Below are 24,480 nucleotides of genomic sequence, written 5' to 3' on the forward strand. Positions count from 1 at the left end.
CATTCACGAATGACGTAAGCATGCTTCACAGCAGCAAGAGAGAGAGAGAGAGAGAGAGAGAGAGATGCTGGGAGTCAGGATGCTTAGAAGTGTTAAATATATGTCTTCATATAAAAGATGAGAAACATGGAAGAACAGCAGTTGTAGAGTGGCAGTGATTTTCTAATTGTCTGAAACTTATAAAGGTGAATTACGAATTGTCTGGGACTGCAAATGGGAACAGTAGATCTGATGGAGCAGTGGAGAACAGGTAGCATCTGAGTAAAAAGAGAGTAACATAAGGCAGTTTTGATGAGTCTTCTGGTGCTTATTTTCCATTACTTTCTGTTACTGGGCTAATAGTGTCTGCATCCTTATTAGGTGCTGCATGTATTGAAAGGGTTCCTGGCAGCTACAAGTGGATAAGCTGGGCACTGTGAAATCTAAAGGGGGCAGCAACAGCTGTCGCACACGAATATGGAGGTGCCCCCCTCCCCTCTTTTCATCCGGCTTTTGATGTAACTTTGACTGAAGTGCACTGGGTTCCTTCAGACCAGGTTGCCCATGCCAGTGTTCCTTCCACAAAACAAGACACCTGGTCATTTGATGCCCAAGTGACCAGGCCTTTAACACCGCTGTCAGTCCTTAGTAAATGGTGGCTCTGGTACTTAGGAGAGGGGTACTAAAGAGGGTCCCCCAAGAGCTGTAACAGCTTGTGCCACTCTAAGGGACCCAGCACTAAACTTGCACAGACTGCCACTGCAGGCTGCATAACAAGGTGCTCCAAAAAGTATAAATACAACATAGCACACACTTGTGTGCCATGTTCCCTAACACTGCATGTAATATTTGTAAGTCACCCCTACAGCAGGCCATACAGCCCTAAGGCAGGGTGCATTATATTACAGGTGAGGGCATATCTGCATGAACACATATGAGCCTAATATGTCTTTGTCAATTCTCAGACATAGAAAGTGAACAGGGAAGCCATTTTAAATACATGTGCTGTACACTGGTTAATAAGAGTTTCCTAGCTAAATGATGGCTTCATTGAAAATAGGGATGTTTGGTATCTAACATCTCATCTCATATTAATAAACCCCCACTGATTTCAGTGATGAATGTATTAATACATAGATCCTTAGGGCACCTCAGATGTGCCCCCTGATAACCTACCAACTGGTGGTTGGCTGACTAACTAGTTTCCACCAGTCTGCCACCAACTGATGAGTTTCTGACCCCCTAGGATGCAAACCTTTTGCTCTTAGATGGCCAGGAACAGAGCCCTCCCAACAGGATGACCTGCAAATCTGCACTCCAAGGCAAAGGAGCTTCAAACAAGCCCACAGCCCTTGGTGAACAGATCTGGCTTCACTCAGAATGGAAATGCCAATACTGCCCCAGGGCCCAGTTTGCACCTGGACAGGTGGGAAATTTAGCTATGCAAGGGGCTTGTTGGATTTGCAAACTGTACACACCTCTATGGTGACCAGCCTGAAATGTACACAGCCTTAGGAATTCTATCATCTTGTGTGTGGTGGAATTAGGAATTCTGGAACAGGGTGACACCTGCTCCCCAAAGGAAGTGGCCATCTAGGGGGCATAGTGACCCCAGGGGTAAGTAGCCCATTGGCTACTACCCTACACTCCCCTTAATGCCCCTACATTGAGTATTTAGGGGACCAGATTCACTGGACTACAGAAGAAGAAGGACCTGAAGAGCTGCAAAAAGCAAGAACTGAGGAGCAGCAACTGACTTGCCCCCTTCACCACTTGCCTGCCTGCTGTCCTTGAAAATTGTTCCAAAGACGACTCATCCTGCAGTTGTTCTGCCGCAAGGACAGGTAGGACTGCCAACACTTAGAGAAGTAACCAAGATCTCCCGTGGAGTAGCCGAGCTGCTTCCCTGCAGACACCCAAAGAAGTCTCACAAGGACTCTGGACAGCGGCAATGGTTGAAGTGAGCCAAAGGTGCCAGTGTGGTCCTCAGGCTTTCCAGAGCCAAAGCCCACCTTGGGTTTGCCAACAATGGACTTTCTGACACCACCTGCAGCCTGTTTCTGCAGTCCCTCCCCAACATTGAATATCCCTGACACCAAAAGACACCAATGCATTCAAGCCCCACAGCTGGAGGAGAAATGGGCCAGTGGTGTCACTACATGCCCGAGGATCTCAACAGTCGAGCTTCCCTGTGGTTCCCCCGGACTAGCCCTCCAATCCCCGCTTGCAGCCTCTTTTTGACCGGATTGATCTCTATTGAAATGAATGGGACACCTGACGCCTTAACACACTTCTGCATACAGATGTCCCAGTGTCCCCCTAGGAGAAATGTTGGTATGGCCTTTTACCTTGCCCCATGCTCACTTCGAGTCCAGAAGAACAGGCTTGGAAGTCAATGCTAGGTACATGTATGCTAAGTCTGTTTCTTTCCCATAGGATAACTTTAGGGCACCCAAGGCTGAAAAGCACCTCTGTTTGCAAAAAAAGTAATTAAGTAGAAAAATGGCTCCTCAGCAAAATAAGAACAATAATGAAAGCAGAAAATGGTGTACAACATTAGCACTGAAGTGGCCTACGTTTTAGCTGGATGTGCACAAATGCAGTGTTTGTTTTCCCATAGGATAACTTTTGGGCACATGACACTGAAAACCACATCTGCACCTGGACACCTTAGTGCCTCCCAAAGTGACCTATTGGTGCTGCTTTGGACCTTGTCCATACATACCTTAACTCCAGATAATTGGTCCTGTAAGTCGCTGCTAAGTAGCCGTAGTCAGTATATGTTCCCCCCACCCCCATAGGATAACATTAGCGCTTCAAAAACTGCACTGTCAACTTGTGGAAACTGTAAAAATGCATAACTTGAAAAGTACTTACCTGATTCTGATGATCTTCGTATCTAAATTCATATAAAAGTATGTTATTTTTATAAATCTGTATTGGATTTCTTTATTGAGTGTGTGTCTGCTTACTGCCTGTGAGTGTGCAATACATACTTAGCACTACCTACCCACTGATATGCCTAACTGCTCGCTCGCGCTCCCACAAAAGAGAGCTTTTGGGGTGTCATATGTGCCTCTGTAACTCCTCAGGGTTTTACTTGGACTGTTTACACAGGGCACCTCCTTTGCTCCACTATTTGAAGAGCCAGCTTCCTACCGTAGTGGATTTGCAGGCCTTGTAAGCATTACTGAAAACTGTAATTTTGGATTGAGAATTATTTATGTTCAACTGGATTATTTATTAAGACTGCTTTCTTGGTTTAAAGATGGAATGGTACCTGAAATCCAGATGACTTTCAGAATTTTATCTATTTGTGAGTGCGAGACATGAGGTATTGTTCTTCAGACGTGTCCGGTTTATGAGAAACACTGTGTATGACATAGGCACTGTGTATTTGAACACGCACCTTCAAACGGCTCAATGTTTTCTTTACAATTTCAATTGCAGAAAATGGCAACTGGAAATTATACAGCCCGATTCCTGCACACACCTAGTGCAGTCAGGTGCTTCGGGGTGCTTCGGTAGCCTTGTGCGATATAAGGTCAAATCGAGGTCGTCAAGCATGCTAGTCATGCATTTCCACTGTTTTAATAATTTTGGAATGTGTTTTTGTTTTTATAGATTAATGCTATGGACTGGTAACTTACTGAACTAAGACTTATGGCCCAAAAGCGACTTGTGAGGTATATACAAGTCTTGAGTTTTAGTCCTTGGACTGTCCTTGCTGGGGTGCCCAAACTTTGGAATAGCACACAGACCTGCTTCTTCGGTGCGTGTGTGTGTGTGTGTGTGTGTGTGTGTGTGTGTGTGTGTATATGTATGTATATATATATATATATATATATATATATATATATATATATATATATACACACACACACACACACACGTGTCTATCAGGAATGATTATTTATGAGTTGCATTGTACCTATTTTTTTCTCCTACAACTTAGTTTGTCGCCATATATGCCTGAGGGTAAACCAGGACCATGCACGTTGTGTACCTTTGTGCAGTGCTTGAAATGGAAACATTAAAGTGCAGGTACTCTGTACTAGAGTACCTGCTTGTTTCTGAGAAGTGCCAGTACTCTCCAATTAAAATTATTACGTTTTTCTTGAGATGTGCCGGTACTCTACCTCTCAAAATAAAAAAAGTGCCGGTACTCAGTACCGGACAGTACCGGCCCATTTAAAGCACTGCTTTCTGTCAATAAAAGGTTGTCCGGCGTGCGAGTATTCCTGCTAGCAGCATAGCAGGATCGTCCCGCCCTGCTTCAGGGACGCAGGAAAAGCAGAGCTCGAGCTGCGTTCCCACTTCCTCTTGCTTAGGGGGGGGGGTTTATCTATGTGGAATGCGCGATCACCAGCTGTTCTTGCAGCTGACATGGGGGTTCATTGTTCCCAGACTCTTGTAGAAAGTGCTCTATCTTTTCAACCCACCAGTACTGGCGACTGCTGAATGAGCCCACCCCCACCTCTCCCATTAACATGAAAGTTAAAGAATGTGTTTACTTAAGCGTGAGGCAATAAAAGGTGATTTTGCACGTCCCCTTTCGACCTCCACCCCTTACAAGACGCCTTTCATTGAGATTAAGAGCTCTTCTTTGTGTTTTGTGAGACTTTGTGAATTGGAAGTGGCAGGGGGTGGGTTAATGTAAAGCCTGAGTTTATAACAAAAGCCTTTTCTCTCTGAGGAACTGAGTAAATTTGTTCCAGATCTTGGGTCAGGAAGTCAGGCTGCCTAGGGTGTGCTATAAAGTGTCACGTGGCGCCCGTATTCATCAGCCAACGACAATAATGGGATACGCGTCAAACCACCACAAATCACCGGCGTTCACGATGTTTGTCACACAGATGGGCCTAGACATTTGTGTTTGAATCCTTGACAATCTAGCGTTTTCCTCAGCTGGAATGCTTGCCTGTAGAATATTTGAATTTACTGGGTCTGACCAAATAGTTTTTATTGTTGCGAAGAATTGATCCTGACAACGTTTGTAACCAAATCATGAAGAGATAAATCTCGGCCCACCGCAGATTGTGCGGCAGCCCACGTCTCTGTTGGCCAAAGTATCAATTTGTTTCCACGTAAAGATACAGTTCTTGTACGAATAAACGTTCACTCGCTACTAGCTTTCTTTCGCCCAAAGTTATGTCTCTGGGTTCATGTATTTGTCTTGGCTTCGGGATTTGTGATGCGTGTTTTTTGTTTGTATTCTAGAACTCGCTTTCCTGTTAACTGCCAGAATGCTTGTTTTGTCATTAAATCACGTGTGACCTTAAAAGAATGGGTTCTCCATTACAAACATCACATATTTGTGAAAACACGTTTGCATAATTGCATGCACAGTATGAAGTTTTTATGCGCAGTACCGTGTTTTCACAGCAACAGCAGAATTTTTGAGCCATTATTTGAAAGCTTTTAAATCCTAGTCAAAACATGAACTGTCTTTTAGGTGGGGACGTAAATCTCATACGCGTCCACTCCCCAAAATAGCTAAAGCTCATCATAAAAGTAACCCGGTTAAATAATTATGCCAAGAGAAATATTTTGTTAACATTGAAACAACAAGCATTGGCAATGCCAATGTGCCTGACCATGACAGACCCGCATGTGTTTTTTGTAAACACAAGCATTGGGCATCAAACATTTTTTAGGTATTAAAAAGTAAAAACGCCACCAACTAAGGGTTTTGTGCTTATGTTTACAAAAAAAGTAATTAAGTAGAAAAATGTCTCCTCACTAAAATAAGAACAATAATGAAAGCAGAAAATGGTCTACAACATTAGCACTGAAGTGGCCTACGTTTTAGCTGGACGTGCACAAATGCAAGAGCCAAATACTTTCACTCAGTGTGAAGAGAGCCAGTAGGTGAAGTGCGTTGACTCATTGACCCACGCTGGACAGTGTAGTTGGCAGAAGCACAATGCGAATGAAGAGACCAATAGATGAAGAGAACTGCCCCAAAGCTCCTTTATCTACATATATACGGATTTATTATGTTTTTGGGGGAAACATGAGGTTGTTGAGAAAGCTAAGCCGATCTGTAGGCCAGACTTAAAAAAGATAAGCCTTTGCATGGTGTTGCATATAAACCCACAATGAAGTTAAAAGCACCAAAGCACTCCTGTGCTTCAATACTCAGACAGCCTGCTGTCTCATGCTCCCCATCTGTGGAGTAAATGCACCTTCTAAGCACTGAGGGTCTGTTCTGTATATTCCTCACCTAGAGGGTAAATGCACCGCAATTACAGAATTATTAAGCAGCACTCTGTGTAGAAAGTGGCCTCTCTGGTAATAGAGATGTAATTGTCATGTGCCTGTAAAATACCCTGACAATAATTCATCATGGCTCAAGGGGTTCAGCTTGGGCTTGTATTTGCTGTGCACTCTGTGAGGTTATTAGTTGTTTGCAGCTGTGTCCACTGGACATCCATTGTAAGCTAAATGACAATTTAGTTCAAAGACTCTACAGAAGGTCATTGTTTTGCAGACCGGATGTATTTTGTTCACTGGAGCATTGTTTGGGTATCTTTTTGCATATGAGGGACCCATCCAGGCCTATTTCCAGTGCTAATGAAGTCCCCATCACAAATTAAGGGTTAATTCCACTTCAGGTGGAAACCACTGATTGAACCTGAAACTGGATCCGAGTTGGATTGTATTTGTCAGTGTGCTAATTGCTAATGTGTAATTTACCCATGTGCAAATTACTTATCCTGTGCTATTTGCCCACAAGCTGTCAGCAGGTAAAACCTGTGTGGAGCTTTCTGCCTAATAAAATTCAAATTTGTGTTTTCTGGGGTATGTTTGAGGGTGCAAAAGTCTGGCTTACACCAATCGTATCTTCACTCTATTTGCTGACACACTTCTCACCTAGTTTTTACCCGCAAAACCTGGGGGCAAATAGTGCAGGGTACATAATTTGGCCATGAGCAAATAGTGCAAGTGCAATTAATGCATAGGCAAATAATGCCAGACTTGGAATCTTATTTCCAGTTCAAGTGGCAGTTGCACCCAAAATGAGAATAGTCAGTAATCAAAGCCTTAGAGGTCGAACCTGTAAACTGTTTGAAATAATGGTCACATATATTTTCGTAGCTCTTACTACCATGTATACCTTCTTTGAGGGAGTTCGAAATCTAGACTCCATTTATTGGTCTGGGATACTCATTTCCTGAAGCCCTAAATCTGTTGACATTGTATTTGGTTGATTTTTTAAAATCATTAACAGTGTGTCATAACAGATGATATCTTGGGACCAATCACATCTGACTAGACTTTCCCTATATTTCTTGTCGCTCCTTTTCACTCTTCCCTGCTCATGGTCGAATGGAGTTCCCTATTAGTGATGTGATAGAAGATCCCATCTGTTTCTGGCTCTTTTTACATTCAGATTGCTGGCCAGTTCCTTCTGAACAAAATCTAGTACAACAGGGAGCATTTAATGAACCTTTCCTCAAGAAGGTAATGGCATTTTACATTTTTCCTCAGAGGAAAGAGGCACACTGGGTAAAGCAAGGGTCAGAGTGCAGTAAGAGCTACGGTACTGGGTAAGGAAAGAAGATTCTACTTTATTTTGGACAGATAATAAAGGAAAATTGGAAGCATCTCTGCCTGACAGATACAATTAAAACCCACCCGGACCTTTGATGACTTATTTAAATTAGATACTATTCGGACTGAGGTTTTCATCTAAAGAGATTGAAAGTGGTTGAACTTGCCCCAGCCAAGGGGGTGGCCAATGTATGGGAACGTGGCCTGGAGTCGTTTCTGAGGCTTGTCTGTCTCATAGGTCTGCCCCGCAACTGCCATTAGACCTCAGGTAGTAAGAGGGTGTTCACCAGGATTTGGAGAAAGTGACCCAGAAGCCTTCTTATCAGTTTCACATCCCCAAAAAAGGAAGCTCATTAGCTCTCCTTCTGTGAACAAGCTGAATGATCAGTATAGAACCAAAAAAAAAAAAACTCCGTTTTATTGCATTTTACTCTGTCTGCTGAACATGTTGCGTTGAGGTTCTGGGATATCTTGTTTCATAGGATGGCTAATAAAACCAGGCCTTTCCTGCATTTGTGATGCAATCCTCAAACGGTCACTAGTTTTGCAAGTAGAAATGGGTTTAGTGTTAATTAGGATGATCATCCAATAAGGGACATTTGGGCTCACCTCTTGCATGACAAGGAATTGGAGTTCTGTCATTCCGTCTGGTGATTCCATGCTTTTGTTACCTCACAGGCAGATCCTTCAGTAGGTCAACTTCGGCTTCAGATCATACTTCTTTCCAGTTGAGTGTCTGCAGCATACTTCAGCATTGCTATTAATGTTACATTTGCTTTGCTTTGGTGCTAGGAGAATCTACAAAACGACATATGATGTCCACAAGAACTCCACACCTCCACCTCTTGATACACAGCTTTGAAATTTAGAAAAAATCAGGTCACCACATATCCCTTCGAAGCTCATATGATACTTCTTTTTAAACTACCTGCTTTCAAGAAAGAATGCTTTATGGAACAGTCTTTCTAATGGAGCGCAATAAGAATTTAATATTCTTTCACCCCAAGTTTATTGACTACCACCTCTTTGACCACATTTAAGAAAGAGCTGAAGATTCCCATTCTCCAAAGAAACTTGCTTTCTCAATCTTTTCTACATACCCATTTTCACAGGGTGTTTTCAACGCACATTTCTCTAGCTAAAACACAGGTTCACACTTGTGTAATTAAATTATTGGTGTGCCACATTTGCTTCCTACTGTTATCATATTGTATATGATTGTTTCTATTATTAAACACAGGATTTCCCATTGTGTAGGAAGTTGACTCTGTATTTACTATTTCAAAGTAAGAAATAGCATGCAGAGTCCAAGGGTTCCCCTTAGAGGTAAGATAGTGGCAAAAAGAGATAATTCTAATGCTCTATTTTGTGGTAGTGTGGTCGAGCAGTAGGCTTATCAGAGGGTAGTGTTAATCATTTGTTGTACACACACAGGCAATAAATGGGGAACACACACTCAAAGACCATTCCAGGCCAATAGGTTTTTATATAGAAAAATATCTTTTCTTAGTTTATTTTAAGAACCACAGGTTCAAGATTTACAAACAATACTTTAAATGAAAGGTATTTCACTTAGGAACTTTAGGAACTTTGAATTAGCAAAATAGCATATACAGTTTTCACACAAATGGCAATAAGCTATTTTAAAACTAGACACTGCAATTATTAACAGTTCCTGGGGGAGGTAAGTGTTTGTTAGTTTTGCAGGTAAGTAAACCACCTACAGGGTTCAAAGTTGGGTCTGAGGTAGCCCACCGTTGGGGGTTCAGAGCAGCCCCAAAGATACCACACCAGCAGCTCAGGGCCGGTCAGGTGCAGAGGTCAAAGAGGTGCCCAAAACACATAGGTGTGCCCCGGTTCCAGTCTGCCAGCAGGTAAGTACCCGCGTCTTCGGAGGGCAGACCAGAGGGGTTTTGTAGGGCACCGGGGGGACACAAGTCAGCACAAAAGTACACCCTCATCGGAACGGGGGTGGCCGGGTGCAGAGTGCAAACAGGCGTCGGGTTTGCAATGAAGTTCAATGGGAGAATCAGGGGTCTTTTCAGCGAAGCAGGCAGGCAAGGGGGGGGCTCCTCGGGGAAGCCACCACCTGGGCAAGGGAGAGGGCTACCTGGGGGTCGTTTCTGCGCTGGAGGTCGGATCCTTCAGGTGCTGGGGGCTGCGGGTGCAGAGTCTTTACCAGGCGTCTGGTTCTTTGAAGCAGGCAGTCGCGGTCATGGGAAGCCTCTGAATTCCCTCTGCAGGCGTTGCTGTGGGGGTTCAGGGGGGTCAACTCTGGCTACTCACAGGCTCGCAGTCGCCGGGGAGTCCTCCCTGTAGTGTTGTTTCTCCACAAGTCGAGCCGGGGGCGTCGGGTGCAGAGTGCAAAGTCTCACGCTTCCGGCGGGAAACGTGTGTTCTTTAAAAGTTGCTTCTTTGTTGCAAAGATGTTTCTTCTTTGGAGCAGAGCCGCTGTCCTCGGGAGTTCTTGGTCCTTTTAGATGCAGGGTAGTCCTCTGAGGCTTCAGAGGTCGCTGGACCCTGTGAAACGCATTGCTGTTGCAGTTTTTCTTGAAGTGGGGAGACAGGCCGGTAGAGCTGGGGCCAAAGCAGTTGGTGTCTCCGTCTTCTCTGCAGGGCTTTCAGGTCAGCAGTCCTTCGTCTTAGGTTGCAGGAATCTATCTTGCTAGGTTCTGGGAGCCCCTAAATACTCGATTTAGGGGTGTGTTTAGGTCTGGGGGGTTAGTAGCCAATGGCTACTAGCCCTGAGGGTGGCTACACCCTCTTTGTGCCTCCTCCCTGAGGGGAGGGGGGCACATCCCTAATCCTTTTGGGGGAAAAGTCAGAGTCACCTCAGCTCAGGACACCTTGGGGGCTATCCTGACTGGCCAGTGACTCCTCCTTGTTTTTCTCATTATCTCCTCTGGCCTTGCCGCCAAAAGTGAGGCCGTGGCCGGAGGGGGCGGGCAACTCCACTAGCTGGAGTGCCCTGGGGTGCTGTAACAAAGGAGGTGAGCCTTTGAGGCTCACCGCCAGGTGTTACAGTTCCTGCAGGGGGAGGTAAGAAGCACCTCCACCCAGTACAGGCTTTGTTACTAGCCACAGAGTGACAAATGCACTCTCCCCATGTGGCCAGCAACATGTCTGGTGTGTGGCAGGCTGCTAAGACTAGTGAGCCCACACTGGAAGTCGGGTATGGTTTCAGGGGGCATCTCTAAGATGCCCTCTGGGGTGTATTTTACAATAAAGTGTACACTGGCATCAGTGTGCATTTATTGTGCTGAGAAGTTCGATACCAAACTTCCTAGTTTTCAGTGTAGCCATTATGGAGCTGTGGAGTTCGTGTTTGACAGACTCCCAGACCATATACTCTTATGGCTACCCTGCACTTACAATGTCTAAGGTTTTGCTTAGACACTGTAGGGGCATAGTGCTCATGCACTTATGCCCTCACCTGTGGTATAGTGATTTATGGGAGCCCCTTGCACCAGCCAATTGGATCCGGATGACCGCAGAAGGAAAAAAACATTGAAGAACTGCAGCACCAGAAGAGGAGAACAGAAGCACCCTACCTTGTACCAAACCCACCGGCCTGTTTGCATCCCTCTTCGAAATCTGCACCAAAGTCGACTCGTCCTGCAGCTGTGACTCCAGAACCCCGGGAGGACTGCCTGCTTTCAATAAAGACTCAAGACCTCCTGTGAACAGCAGACATGTTCTCCAGAAACCTCCAAAGAAGAAAATCGGAAGCCTCTGGAAACGCCAAAACTAGTCACCACTTCAACTGCCGTCTCTGACTTGAGGTGAAGTGGACCACAGGTGCCAACAAGGTCCCCCAACTCCCCAGAGTCCAAGTCCATCATGTGTTTACCCCACCTGGACTCCCTGAACTCACCTGCAGCCTCTGCATGCAGGACCCTGCTCATGTGGCTTCTGAGGTGAGAGAAACCCGACGCCTAAAACAACCACTGCACTCGTCGCCTCCGGCCTGAGTTGAAGTGGGCCCCTGGTGTCCTTGAAGTCCCCCAGCTCTTCTGAGCTTTAGTCCAGAGGGGTTTCTCCCCTCCTCGACTCCACAATGACGCCTAAAACCTCAGACCACAGGACCTCTCAACAGTGAGTGCTCCTGCTCACAGAAACTCAACAGTAAAGGACACCTCTGCACCCATCACCCCTGACCCATTGAGAAGAGGTGCAAAGGTGTACCTACTTCCCCAAGCATTCCACGTTTCTAACCTAACTGTTGGTTGACCCCGACTAGTCTCCTGGCCAGAGCCTGCAGCCTTTTCCCACAGAGACTGATCTCCATTGAAATACATTGGGCACCCAATGCTGTACACACCTCAGCATCTGGCTACCCCAGTGCCACCCGGAGTGACCTGTTGGTGTGGTCCTGCTCATGCCCAATACTTAGCTTAAGTCTCAGAGATTAGTCCTGTAAGTTGTCAAACAGTACCTGATTGCAGAACTTGTTTTTCTTCCCATAGGATAACATTGCAGAATTCGAAAATTGCACTGTCTACTTTTTAAAGTGAAAATAATTCCTATATAAAAATGTAATCACCTGAATGATTTTTCTCTATTGTCTAAACATATATGAATATAATTGCTATTTGTATAAATTGGCGTGGATTTCATTTTTGAGCCTTGTGTCTCATTTATTGAATTTTGTGTGTATTTGTAGATGTCTTAAACTCCTCTGTGTTAAGCTGAAGGCTGCTCGAGCACACTACCTCTACATAGAGCACTTTGTGATTGTATAGCAAGCCCTGCCCACTGAATGAGGAACCCCTGGACCTGTTACACTGTAGTCACATACTACATAAAGGGCCAGCTTATTACCTTGGTGGTGCAGCAGTTGGGTTACAAGACTAGACATCTTCTGTAACACATAGGATCACCAGGGCACACCAAATTAGTTAGTAAAGGTCCATATAAGAGATTAAGTGACTCAAGTTAAAGTCTTAAACACGTCTTGTGGTTCAAGGATTTATTCTCTCCAAAACATGTTTCATCCATGAAAGCACCCCTGGTGATCCTATGAAGTAGCCCTGGTTGGTTGGTGTTCCAGTTTGTTTTTTTACCTTGATGGTAACAATAGTATATGCACATCATGCATACGTTTCTTTTTTAGACACAATTTTTGCAGATCGTATTTTATCATTTGTTGGCTTTAATGTTTAGTTTTCTAGTTAAGATATTTGAAGGTGATGTTATCACCAAATGGTTCACAGCCTTTGAGAGAGCCTGGAAGGTCAGCCAGAAGTATTGGACCTCTATCCTTTGGGAACTGGTAAATGCAAGGATAGACTCCTGACACTGAATGAGGCAGATGGTGACTCCTATGATCTCATGAAGGATACTCAGATGAAGGGCTTTGGACTCACCACTGAAGAATACAGGATCAGGTTGAGTGTGACTCGAAAAACCCAGTCAGACCTGGGTAGATTTTATAGACTTTTCAGTGTAAGTCCTAGGTGGCAGGCACGTAACCATGCTCTGTCATTTAATTATGAAGGAACGTATGTTGCATAATTGTGTTCAAGGGAAGCTACATCAGTATCTGGTAGACCTAGGTCCACTTTTTCCTCAGGAGTTTGGGAAGGCAGACCACTGGGTCAAAACAGGGGTGACCAAAAGTACCACTGGGATGGGGGGGGGTGACCTTAAGAAAGAGGGCCAAAAGCCCTCCCAAGGGAACGATGGTGACCAAACCAAGGATAAGAACAAAGGGCCAGATGTATGAAAGCATTTTGTATTCGCAAACCGTGTGAATGCCCGTTTGCAAATGCAAAATGCCATTTCAGAATGTATGAAATACATTCTGAATGCAATTTTAAGGAATCTCTAAAATAGCGATTCCTTAAAATTGTGACCCTGTTTAGAGAGTCGCAAATTGTGACTCTCTAAATTAGAAATCGCAAATAAGGATTCCTTATTTGCGATTTCTTAGGACCTGTATGAAGCCATTCCTAAATGTGATTTTGGCATTTAGGAATCGCTAATTACCACCAAGTTGAACTTGGTGGTAACCATGTGCAAAATTTAAAAATGCATTTTTAAATTGTACATGTAAAGCACACATGCCCTTTTGGCATGTGTGCACCTTACATGTTCCCAAAAATAATTTGGGGTGCAGCAGAGGGGGCCTTAGCCCCCCAGCACCCTGGGGTTTTGCATTTCCAAAATTGCGATTTCTGGCTCAGAAATCGCAATTTTGGAAATGCAAAAAATTTGCAGATAACAGGCCCATAGCTGCGAATGGGGCCGGTATCGCAATTTGCGATTCGGTAATAGCATTTGCGATTTTTAAGAAATCGCTATTACCGATTCGCAAAGGTGATACATGGCACTTTGCGATTCTGAAATAGTGATTTCTTAAAAATCGGTATTTCCAAATCGGAAAGGGCCGTGATGATACATCTGGCCCAAAGTCTTCTAAAGGCCCTCAAAAATCTTGTCTGGAGGGGGGCCCCTAATACTCTTCCCAGTCCAAGGGTGCGTACAAAGGAAAAACTGGGATCCCAAAAAGGCTTGGTGTCATGACTGCAAAGCTCTTGGACTCCAAACTGGAGACTCTACCTGTCCCCACAAACAAATGCCTCTAGTGCACCTCTGCAGTAAAGGCAGTGGTAACTCTCCAGATGGGATTCCAGGTGGGTCCTGACCATGTCTGTGAACCAACTGAGGCCACTCTAGTTTCATATGGGGATGGTATGGTGGATGTAGCTGCCCTGACTGTTTGGCCCAGTGATCTGGAGAGATACAGGCAACTGTCACATATCAATAGGGTTAGGGTTGACGTCCTGAGAGACTCTGGTGCTAGTGTCACCAGGGTGACTGAGCAACTAGTGTCCTCAGGCTAATACTTGACTGGTGATATTCAGTCCTTCCTTACTGCTGATAATCAGGCTAAGGTACATCCCATGGCTATGATATTTTTAGAATGGTGATGAGTTACTGGCCAAAAGAAGGTGGTGGTATCTCTTGCAATTCCTGTACAATGTCTGCGAGGCAATGATCTAGAGTCCTCAGAATGTGCTGAGGTCAAAAGAAAAACCCATGCAGCTATGCTGGGTATTCCTGAATGGGTGTGTGCGAAAACATGAGCATACTGCAGAGCCCAGGGTGAAAAAGTAGAGTTGGAGCCTGGAATAATGGCCCAAGCTACTAAGAGAAAAGACTGACTGGAAGTCTGGGAAACCAGCTTCCAAACAGATGCTAGAACAGGTCCCCTCTCCTCAGGGAAAAACCTGTCCACCTCAGAGGGAACTAAGCCCCAGGAGCTTGGGCCTTACTAGACAGAGCTCTTCAGCCCAGGGGAACCCTCTACGGAAGCTATGTGCCAGGGGCAGAGGACCTGTTCTACTCTTGAAGGCCTGTGACAGCAAGCTGCTGATTAGGAAAAGGGATATATCAGTCGCTCCCACAGGACATATTGGGAGGAGGAACTCCTTTTCACTGAGGCCAGAGACCCCACACCTGGTGCCACTAGCAGAATGGTGGTGACTCATCAGTTCAGAGAGTTTATCCTCACTTTAGCCCATGATATTTCCCTATCGTGGCATCTTGGACAGGCTAAAACCTGGAGTACATCATTTATCACTCCTACTGGCTAGGCATGTCCCAGAACGTGAAGATGTTTTGTAACTCCTGTGCCACCTGTCAAGCCAGTGGTAAGACGGGTGGCCACCTAAAGGCCCCATTAATTCCACTTCCAGTGGATTGGAGTTCCCTTTGAGAGGGTAGGGATGGACATTGTTGGTCCCCCAGACCCTCCAACAGCATCAGGAAACTGATTTATACTGGTCATAGTGGATGATGCAACCAAGTATCCTGATGCAATTGCTGTGAGGACTACTACTGCCCCTGCAGTAGCTAGTGCACCCATTGGTATCTTTACGAGAGTGGGCTTTCCAAAGGTGGTGGTATCAGAGAGAGATACAAATTTCATATCTGGCTACCTAAAACACATGTGGGCTGAATGTCGTGTGATCTATACGTTCAGTACCCCATATCACCCACATACCAATGGCCGCCTTGAGAGATTCAACAAGACATTGAAAGGTAAGGTATGATTGGTGGACTCCATGAAAAACACAGGAGATAGGATGTCTTACATCCATGCCTGCATTTCACTTACAGGGAAGTGCCACAGAAGGGAGTAGGTTTTCCCCCCTTTGACCTGCTATTTGGTCATCCTATGAGAGGACCACTTTGTCTTGTGAAGAAAAGATGGGAGAGACGTATCAGAGAACCTAAGCATGATATCTCCAAAAAGATGCCCAAGAAAGTGAATTGGACAGTGAGCAGTCAAAAGGCATTTGATGCTCTGAAAGAAGTAATGTGATTTTCACCAGTTCTAAAAGCTCCAGATTACATAAGGCAGTTCATAGTGCAGACAGATGCTTCTGAACATGGGATAGGAGAAGCCCTATCCCAAAACAATGATCATGGCCACAACCAACTTATTGCTTTTATTAGCCGGAGGTTACTGCCCAGAGATCAGCGATGGAGTGCCATTGAGAGGGAAGCCTTTGCTGTGGTCTGGTCCCTGACGAAGCATAGGCTATACTTGTTTGGCTCTCCCTTCCTTTTTCAAACTGACAACCGGCCTCTCAGGTGGCTAATGCAAATGAAAGGTGAAAACCCCAAACTGCTAAGGTGGCCATCTCCTTATGGGGATTGGACTTTGCAGAGGAACACAGACCTGAGACTGACCACGCCAATGCAGATGGCCTTTCCAGGTTCTTCCATTTAGAAGATGACTCTTTTGGGAAAGGTTAGTTTCGTTCTCTTTCACTTGGAAGGGGGTCATGTAGGAAAGTGCTTCTTTTTACATGGTTCCCCCCCACACCTTTTGCCTGGTATCTGATGTGATTTTGAAAGTGCACTGGGTTTCTGCTAAAGAGGTCCCCAGTGCTAGATCTCTTTCACAAAACTGCACTGTTTCCCCAATTGGCAAAACCTTTAACACCCTCTGTAGTCCCTAGTAAATGGTACCGCTGGTACCTTGGGCCTGGGCGAACTAAAGAGGGTCCCTAAGGGCCCCTCATCAAGCACATAACAGGCTGCCATTGCAAGCTGCATGTCTTGGTGAATACAAAAGTAAAAACGCAACATGGCCCACAGCCTCTGTTCCATGTTCCCTGACACTGCATGCAATATATGTGAGTCACCCCTCTAGCAGACCTCACAGCCCTAAGGCAAGGTGTAGGAAGTTGGCTCTGTATGTGCTATTTCAAAGTGTCTGATGTGCTCGCTGTCCAGTTTCTGCCAGACTGCCACCGAGACACCATTTTGGACCCCTAGGGTGAGAGCCTTCTTGTAGGAAGTTGGCTCTGTATGTGCTATTTCAAAGTAAGGAATAGCATGCACAGAGTCCAAGGGTTCCCCTTAGAGGTAAGATAGTGGCAAAAAGAGATAATACTAATGCTCTATTTTGTGGTAGTGTGGTCGAGCAGTAGGCTTATCAAAGGAGTAGTGTTAAGCATTTGTTGTACATACACACAGGCAATAAATGAGGAACACACACTCAGAGACAATTCCAGGCCAATAGGTTTTTGTATAGAAAAATATATTTTCTTAGTTTATTTTAAGAACCACAGGTTCAAATTCTACATGTAATATCTAATTTGAAAGGTATTGCAGGTAAGTACTTTAGGAACTTTGAACAATCACAGTAGCATATATACTTTTTACATAAAACACATATAGCTATTTTAAAAGTGGACACTGCAATTTTCAACAGTTCCTGGGGGAGGTAAAGTATTGTTATTTTTAACAGGTAAGTAAGTCACTTACAGGTCTCAGTTTTTGGTCCAAGGTAGCCCACCGTTGGGGGTTCAGAGCAACCCCAAAGTCACCACACCAGCAGCTCAGGGCCGGTCAGGTGCAGAGGTCAAAGAGGTGCCCAAAACACATAGGTTTCAATGGAGAGAAGGGGGTGCCCCGGTTCCAGTCTGCCAGCAGGTAAGTACCTGCGTCTTCGGAGGGCAGACCAGGGGGGTTTTGTAGGGCACCGGGGGGACACAAGTCCACACAGAAAGTACACCCTCAGCAGCGCGGGGGCGGCTGGGTGCAGTGTGCAAACAAGCGTCGGGTTCTCTGTTGATTTCAATGGGACACTAAGGGGTCTCTTCAGCAGTGCAGGCAGGCAAGGGGGGGGGCCCTCGGGGTAGCCACCACCTGGGCAAGAGAGAGGGCCTCCTGGGGGTCACTCCTGCACAGGAGTTCCGTTCCTTCAGGTGCTGGGGGCTGCGGGTGCAGGGTCTTTCCAGCCGTCGGGAAATAGAGTTCAGGCAGTCGCGGTCAGGGGGAGCCTTGGGATTCCCTCTGCAGGCGTCGCTGTGGGGGCTCAGGGGGGTCAACTTTGGTTACTCACAGTCTTGGAGTCGCCGGAGGGTCCTCCCTGAGGTATTGGATCTCCACCAGTCGAGTCGGGGTCGCCGGGTGCAGTGTTGCAAGTCTCACGCTTCTTGCGGGGAGTTGCAGGGGTCTTTAAATCTGCTCCTCTGTAACAAAGTTGCAGTTCTTTTGGAGCAGTGCTGCTGTCCTCGGGAGTTTCTTGTCTTTCTTGAAGCAGGGCAGTCCTCAGAGGATTCAGAGGTCGCTGGTCCCTTGGAAAACGTCGCTGGAGCAGGTTTCTTTGGAAGGCAGGAGACAGGCCGGTAAGTCTGGGGCCACAGCAGTTGGTGTTTTCTGTTCTTCCTCTGCAGGGGTTTTTCAGCTCAGCAGTCCTCTTCTTCTTGTAGTTTCAGGAATCTACATTCTTAGGTTCAGGGAAGCCCTTAAATACTAAATTCAAGGGCGTGTTTAGGTCTGGGGGGTTAGTAGCCAATGGCTACTAGCCCTGAGGGTGAGTACACCCTCTTTGTGTCTCCTCCCAAGGGGAGGGGGTCACATCCCTAATCCTATTGGGGGTATCCTCCATCTGCAAGATGGAGGATTTCTAAAAGTTAGTCACTTCAGCTCAGGACACCTTAGGGGCTGTCCTGACTGGTCAGTGACTCCTCCTTGTTTTTCTCATTATTTTCTCCGGCCTTGCCGCCAAAAGTGGGGGCTGTGGCCGGAGGGGGCGGGCAATTCCACTAGTTGGAGTGTCCTGCGGTGCTGGAACAAAGGGGTGAGCCTCACCGCCAGGTGTTACAGCTCCTGCCTGGGGGAGGTGTTAGCATCTCCACCCAGTGCAGGCTTTGTTACTGGCCTCAGTGACAAAGGCACTCTCCCCATGGGGCCAGCAACATGTCTCGGTTGTGGCAGGCTGCTGGAACCAGTCAGCCTACACAGATAGTCGGTTAAGGTTTTAGGGGGCACCTCTAAGGTGCCCTCTGTGGTGCATTTTACAATAAAATGTACACTGGCATCAGTGTGCATTTATTGTGCTGAGAAGTTTGATACCAAACTTCCCAGTTTTCAGTGTAGCCATTATGGTGCTGTGGAGTTTGTGTAAAACAGACTCCCAGACCATATACTCTTATGGCTACCCTGCACTTACAATGTCTAAGGTTTTGCTTAGACACGGTAGGGGCACAGTGCTCATGCACTGGTGCCCTCACCTATGGTATAGTGCACCCTGCCTTAGGGCTGTAAGGCCTGCTAGAGGGGTGACTTATCTATATTTGCATAGGCAGTGAGAGGCTGGCATGGCACCCTGAGGGGAGTGCCATGTCGACTTACTCATTTTGTTCTCACCAGCACACACAAGCTGGCAAGCAGTGTGTCTGTGCTGAGTGAGGGGTCTCCAGGGTGGCATAAGACATGCTGCAACCCTTAGAGACCTTCCTTGGCATCAGGGCCCTTGGTACCAGGGGTACCATTTACAAGGGACTTATCTGGATGCCAGGGTGTGCCTGTTGTGGATACAAAAGTACAGGTTAGGGAAAGAACACTGGTGCTGGGGCCTGGTTAGCAGGCCTCAGCACACTTTCAATTCAAAACATAGCATCACCAAAGGCAAAAAGTCAGGGGGTAACCATGCCAAGGAGGCATTTCCTTACACTTCTGCTCTCAGGAGGTCCAGAACGGAAGTCTGTCCGGGAAGAAGGTGTAACACCCCCTCCCACAGGATGACCTGCTAATTAGCCTTCGTAAGGCAGCAAGCCTCAAAGGGCTACCACCTTTGAAATGCAAATCTGGCTCTTCTCACAGGAGAGAAAGTTGCACCTCTCCCCCCAGCCCCCACCACCACCCAGAGCCAATTTGGTAACTGGACGGGCAGGAAAATTAGCTAATCAGGTAGGCATGCCACCCTCAGGCGACTATCGCCCCTAAGGTTGTCTACTGCAAGGTGGACATGATTCTTCAGAAATAGCCATCTTGGTTATAGGATACTTAAAAATTCTGGGACAGGTTCATGCCCACTTCCCACAGGACATGGTCATAGAAGGGGTGTAGTGAACCCAAGAGTCAGCCCATTGGCTACTACCCTACACACCCCTAATGCCCATAAATTCGTATTTAGGGGGGCCCCTGAGACCAGAAAAGCAGATCCTGGTGACCTAAGAAGACAAAGGACACTAATGAGCTGCAACAGCAGAAGAGGAGAAAGAAAGCAGCCAGACCTAGTACAAACCCCTCCGGTCTCTCTGCATCCCTTGGGAAAATCTTCAGCAAAGTCCACTCATCCTGCAGCTGTGACTCCAGAAACCCGGGAGGACGGCCTGCCTTCAATAAAGACTCAAGGCTCCCATGAACAGAGGACCTGTTTTTCAAAAGCCTCCAAATAAGGAACTCTAGAGCCCTGGAACTGCCAAAACCTGACACCTGCAGTCACCACTGCACCCACCGTCTCTGACCCGAGGTGAAGTTGACCAGATGCTGTACTACACTTCTACACCCGGCCGCCCCACTGCGGCCCGGGGTGACCTTATTGTTGTGGTCCCTTGCCCAGTACTTACCTTAAGTCTCAGAGATTGGTCCCGTAAGGCGTCAAACAGAACTGGATTGCAGAACTTGTTTTTCCTTCCATGGGTTATCATTGCAGAACTCAGAAATTGCAGTGTCCACTTCTTAAAGTGCAAAGAATTCCTGTTTAAAAATGTACAAATTTTCCCCATTGTTTAAACATATGGAAAGATACTTGCTATTTTTATAAGTTGGATGTGGTTCTAATTTTTGAGTCATGTATCATTTATTGACTATTGTGTGTATGTCTTGCACTCCTCTGTGTTAAGCCTAAGGCTGCTCGTGCATGCTACCCCTAAAGAGAGCACTTGGGATTGCATAGCAAGCCCTGTCCACTCGCTGGGGAACCCCTGGACCCTTTACATGGTATTAACATACCACATAAAGGGCCAGCTTCCTACAGCTTATCAAGTACTCACCTGGTTCCAACTGCAGAGATGACTCTGGAGCTGATGCTGGACCTCCACTCCCTCTCAGGAGGACCCAGGGACGTAGATCCGGCAGTCTTCCAGAGGGGGAGGGAAAGAAGGGACAAAACAAGAAAAAGTAAACTTGCAGTTCAGGTTCTACTCAGTGACGATAATACTCTGCCTAACAAGATATGTCACTCCTGGGACCTTCTGGGTATGTGAAGGTTCACGGTTGCTGGACCAGTATCTCTGGTTTCGTGCAGACGCTATTCACTGAGTACAAGAAGAGGCATTTACCATGAGTTCATCAACAAGTCTCTATACAATTTGCAATGCACTGCTCAAATAACCAACACTTACAGCATAAGAGCAGAATAACCAGATTCTTGGATGAGAATCTTCTGGGACTCTTGAGGAAGAACTTGAATTACAGATAGGAGTCTATGACACTCTCTGGGTAAGCTCAGATCGTTGATTAGAGTTGCTGTCACTCCCAAGGTTACACTCGATCCATGGATTGGAGTCCAGGATGCTCCGAAGGCAAACAGGAAACAAGGTTGCTCTGAATACATAGGCTGGAGCTTAAACTCTCAAGTTATGCTAGAGACAAGATTACACTCAGAACTAGGTTACACTATGTACGTAGGTTAGAGTTACTGACCCTCCCATATTTACACTCAGTTCATCTTGGGACAAGGTGATACTCGGAATAAGGTTATACTCGAAGCAAGGTTACACTCGGAGCAAGGTTATACTCTGAACAAGGTTTTACTCAAAGTAGGGTTACACTCATAACAATATTATGCTCAGAACAAGGTTATACTTGAAACAAGGTTATTCTCTGCACAAGGTTGAAGTTATTAGACTCTCTTAAGGTTGTATTCAAAACATGGGCTTGGAGTCGGGACACTTCCAAGATACACTAGAAACAGGGTTATATTAGTTACATGAATTCAAGTTGCAAGGTTCATTCCGAATTCAGTCTCTAGTCCATGAGCAACACAGCTTGAACACCAAGTTTTGGAGAGGAGGTCCGGAGCAAAAACAAGCAAGGAGCGCTGAAGGAAAATTATATAGAAGGCGCTGGAGCAAAGCCTAAATTCTTGAAAAGATTGACCGACAGGCATGTTACTACTGTAAAGGATTAGTGCACACTAACCGGAAGGGAAAGCACTTGGCCTTGTCTAGTACTTTAACTGGTATCTGAAGACAGAAGGAGGCTTGTTGAAAGAAGCTCAAGAGGAGTTGGAATTGTAGTTCAAGGAAGGGAGATACTGGAGGTGTCAGACATCGGGATCACAGAGGCATCAGGAAGACTTTGAAGACTAGAGCACTGGGAGTACTGGGTATCTCCGAATACGAGTGCAAGGACGAAGCTTGTGCAGGGCTGCAATGCTGAAGATCTGGGTGACTCAGGAGGTGAATGCAGGGATGCTGATTATGCAGGATGGGTATGGGTACGAAGCCAAGCACCGATGCAGGTTTAGAGGGCATATTTATACAGGAAGGAACAAGTGTTTCAGAAAGGCAAGCGTCTCACATAAAAGTGTGGAATATTCCAATACCCTGGAGAAAATCATGTTACATACTACGTATATGAGGCCTAGTGGGTGGCAGTTGCAAATGGTAATTGACAACATTAAACAAATATAACAGAACCCAAAGTGCATGATGGTACAATCCAATTGTTCGCAGTGGAAACATGACTATCATAAATATGTCATATATGTGATATCTGCAGATACAAACTAGCCTAAACATGCATAGCAACAGAACAGGAGGGTCAAAGGTTCCGGCTTTCTGGGAGGAAAATCATGGAGAGATTGAGATTTGAAGGCACCACACGGGAGTCATGCCTGGGAGTACTCGGGGCAAGGAGGCGCCAAAAGGGAAGGGTGACATAAGCCTGGCGAGTAAAACCTACCGCACATAGGGCACAAGATGGAGTCATGACATTGCCGAAATTGATCCCTATGCACTTAACAGATAACAAATGGGCATCAGACAATCTAAACTATTTGTTACTATGTTTTGCAGTTGCCGGACAGGGGGTTGGTTGGTTTAGCATTTATGGTACTGGACACTCCTTATTGAAATCGCGTACCTGTAGGTCTGAAGAGCTCATGATTAACTTTTTCCTGATCATGAAGCCCTGGAGATCTGACTCTTTACTTCCTAACTTGCTTCTTGATTTATTACAGTTCTTTCTGCAGTGCCAGGGCACCATTTAAGTTATTACACACTTCATAAACCAATCAATTAAATCAATTAAAATATAGGAGACATTGAGCCATATGTTTTACAGGCAGATTAAATGATTTAATGAAATATTACAATCTTTTAGTCTTCCTGTACAATCTATGGTTCTTGTGCCATATTGAGAGTTAAATTGTGCTATGGACAGCAGTTTGGCACAGCTATAATTAGTGCAGCAAGTACAGTGGCATAGGGGACCATAGATGTAAGGGACTTACTGCACCACGGTTATGTTATTTAATATCAGGCTAGGAGTAAATGGACTCATTTTCTTGTGTATTTTTTGGCCAAATGTTCCAATTCTACTCTATAGACTGTGCTGTTTGACACCCATTATTTTTTCCCATTTTATTGTGGGCAAAATCCCACTAACCTTCCCTCAAGGTCTAGCACACTTTCATTTTAATGATCAAAAGGCAATTAAAGATCACATGCAAAGTACTACTTGTGGGAGAATATCTCAACTGCTTCTTACTGCCTGGGTACATATAGCAAAAGTAGCTGCGAAAGCAGAAATGGAACACTATGCCACCACCAATATTAGTTCTTGAAGGCAGACCTAACACCATGATTTCTGAATTGCCTGTCAATTTCTTCAGACTGGAACAATCCCAGTACTTAATCAGGATAAAGCTGCAGCCATCAATTTCACACTTTTCTATTGTGCATAGCAGTTAATACAATAATACAATATCTTTATAGATTCTGGAAACACGGATCCGACTCAAGTGAATCCCTGCTACGATGGAACCCATGCATGTGACACTACAGCAAGATGTCAGCCAGGAACAGGACTGGAGTACACATGTGAATGTGCAACTGGATTTCAGGGAGATGGGCGTGATTGTTCTGGTAATTCAGTTTGCTTGATATTTAACCATTTTCTTTTCACTTTCATGAACCACATTCACTTTTATTGTTGTAGATGTACACTTTTGAATGATGACTTTAGTTTAATCTTCATTGTGTAAAGATTGATTTGAATATTTTCTTCAGTTAGTGCCTTCACATTATCATCCTGTAGGATTTTACATTGAGATTTAAAAATACAGGCTAAGAGTGTCAAGATAGTCTTATCTCTAATATTTCACAACCATAGCAGCTTGGCAAGACCATTGTGTTCTTCCAAAGTATCTAATATAGTTTCTGAGAATGCACCTTATGCGTTTGGGAAAAAAAACACACAGTCTCACTGAATCGGTTTACTTTAAGTTCTGTTGTATTATTGGAATATTCTTTGAATATGTTCAACTGAGGTTTCTCTCAGGAGAAAATCTAACTGCCATGGTCTCTAAAGAAAATCCAACAAGTGTGTCACAGTTGACTGTGACCCCATGTCAAGAAAAACCTGGAGACAGTCTCTGCCTCAGTGTCATGTTCTCATGTTTAACAC

At 45.4% G+C, this 24,480-nt stretch overlaps 1 protein-coding gene across 2 annotated transcripts in view; it reads left to right on the forward strand.

Annotated features, from left to right (window-relative positions):
- Nucleotides 1-24,480, forward strand: part of NID2 (nidogen 2) — a 449,243-nt gene that overhangs the window by 132,585 nt on the left and 292,178 nt on the right. For both annotated transcript variants that reach the window (XM_069208632.1, XM_069208633.1), the window contains exon 9: nt 23,790-23,939. In XM_069208632.1, the coding sequence (XP_069064733.1) occupies nt 23,790-23,939 (150 nt within the window). The remainder of the gene's footprint in view (nt 1-23,789; nt 23,940-24,480) is intronic.

Source organism: Pleurodeles waltl, chromosome 9 (genome assembly GCF_031143425.1).
Source record: "Pleurodeles waltl isolate 20211129_DDA chromosome 9, aPleWal1.hap1.20221129, whole genome shotgun sequence".
NCBI classification, from domain to species: Eukaryota; Metazoa; Chordata; class Amphibia; order Caudata; family Salamandridae; genus Pleurodeles; species Pleurodeles waltl.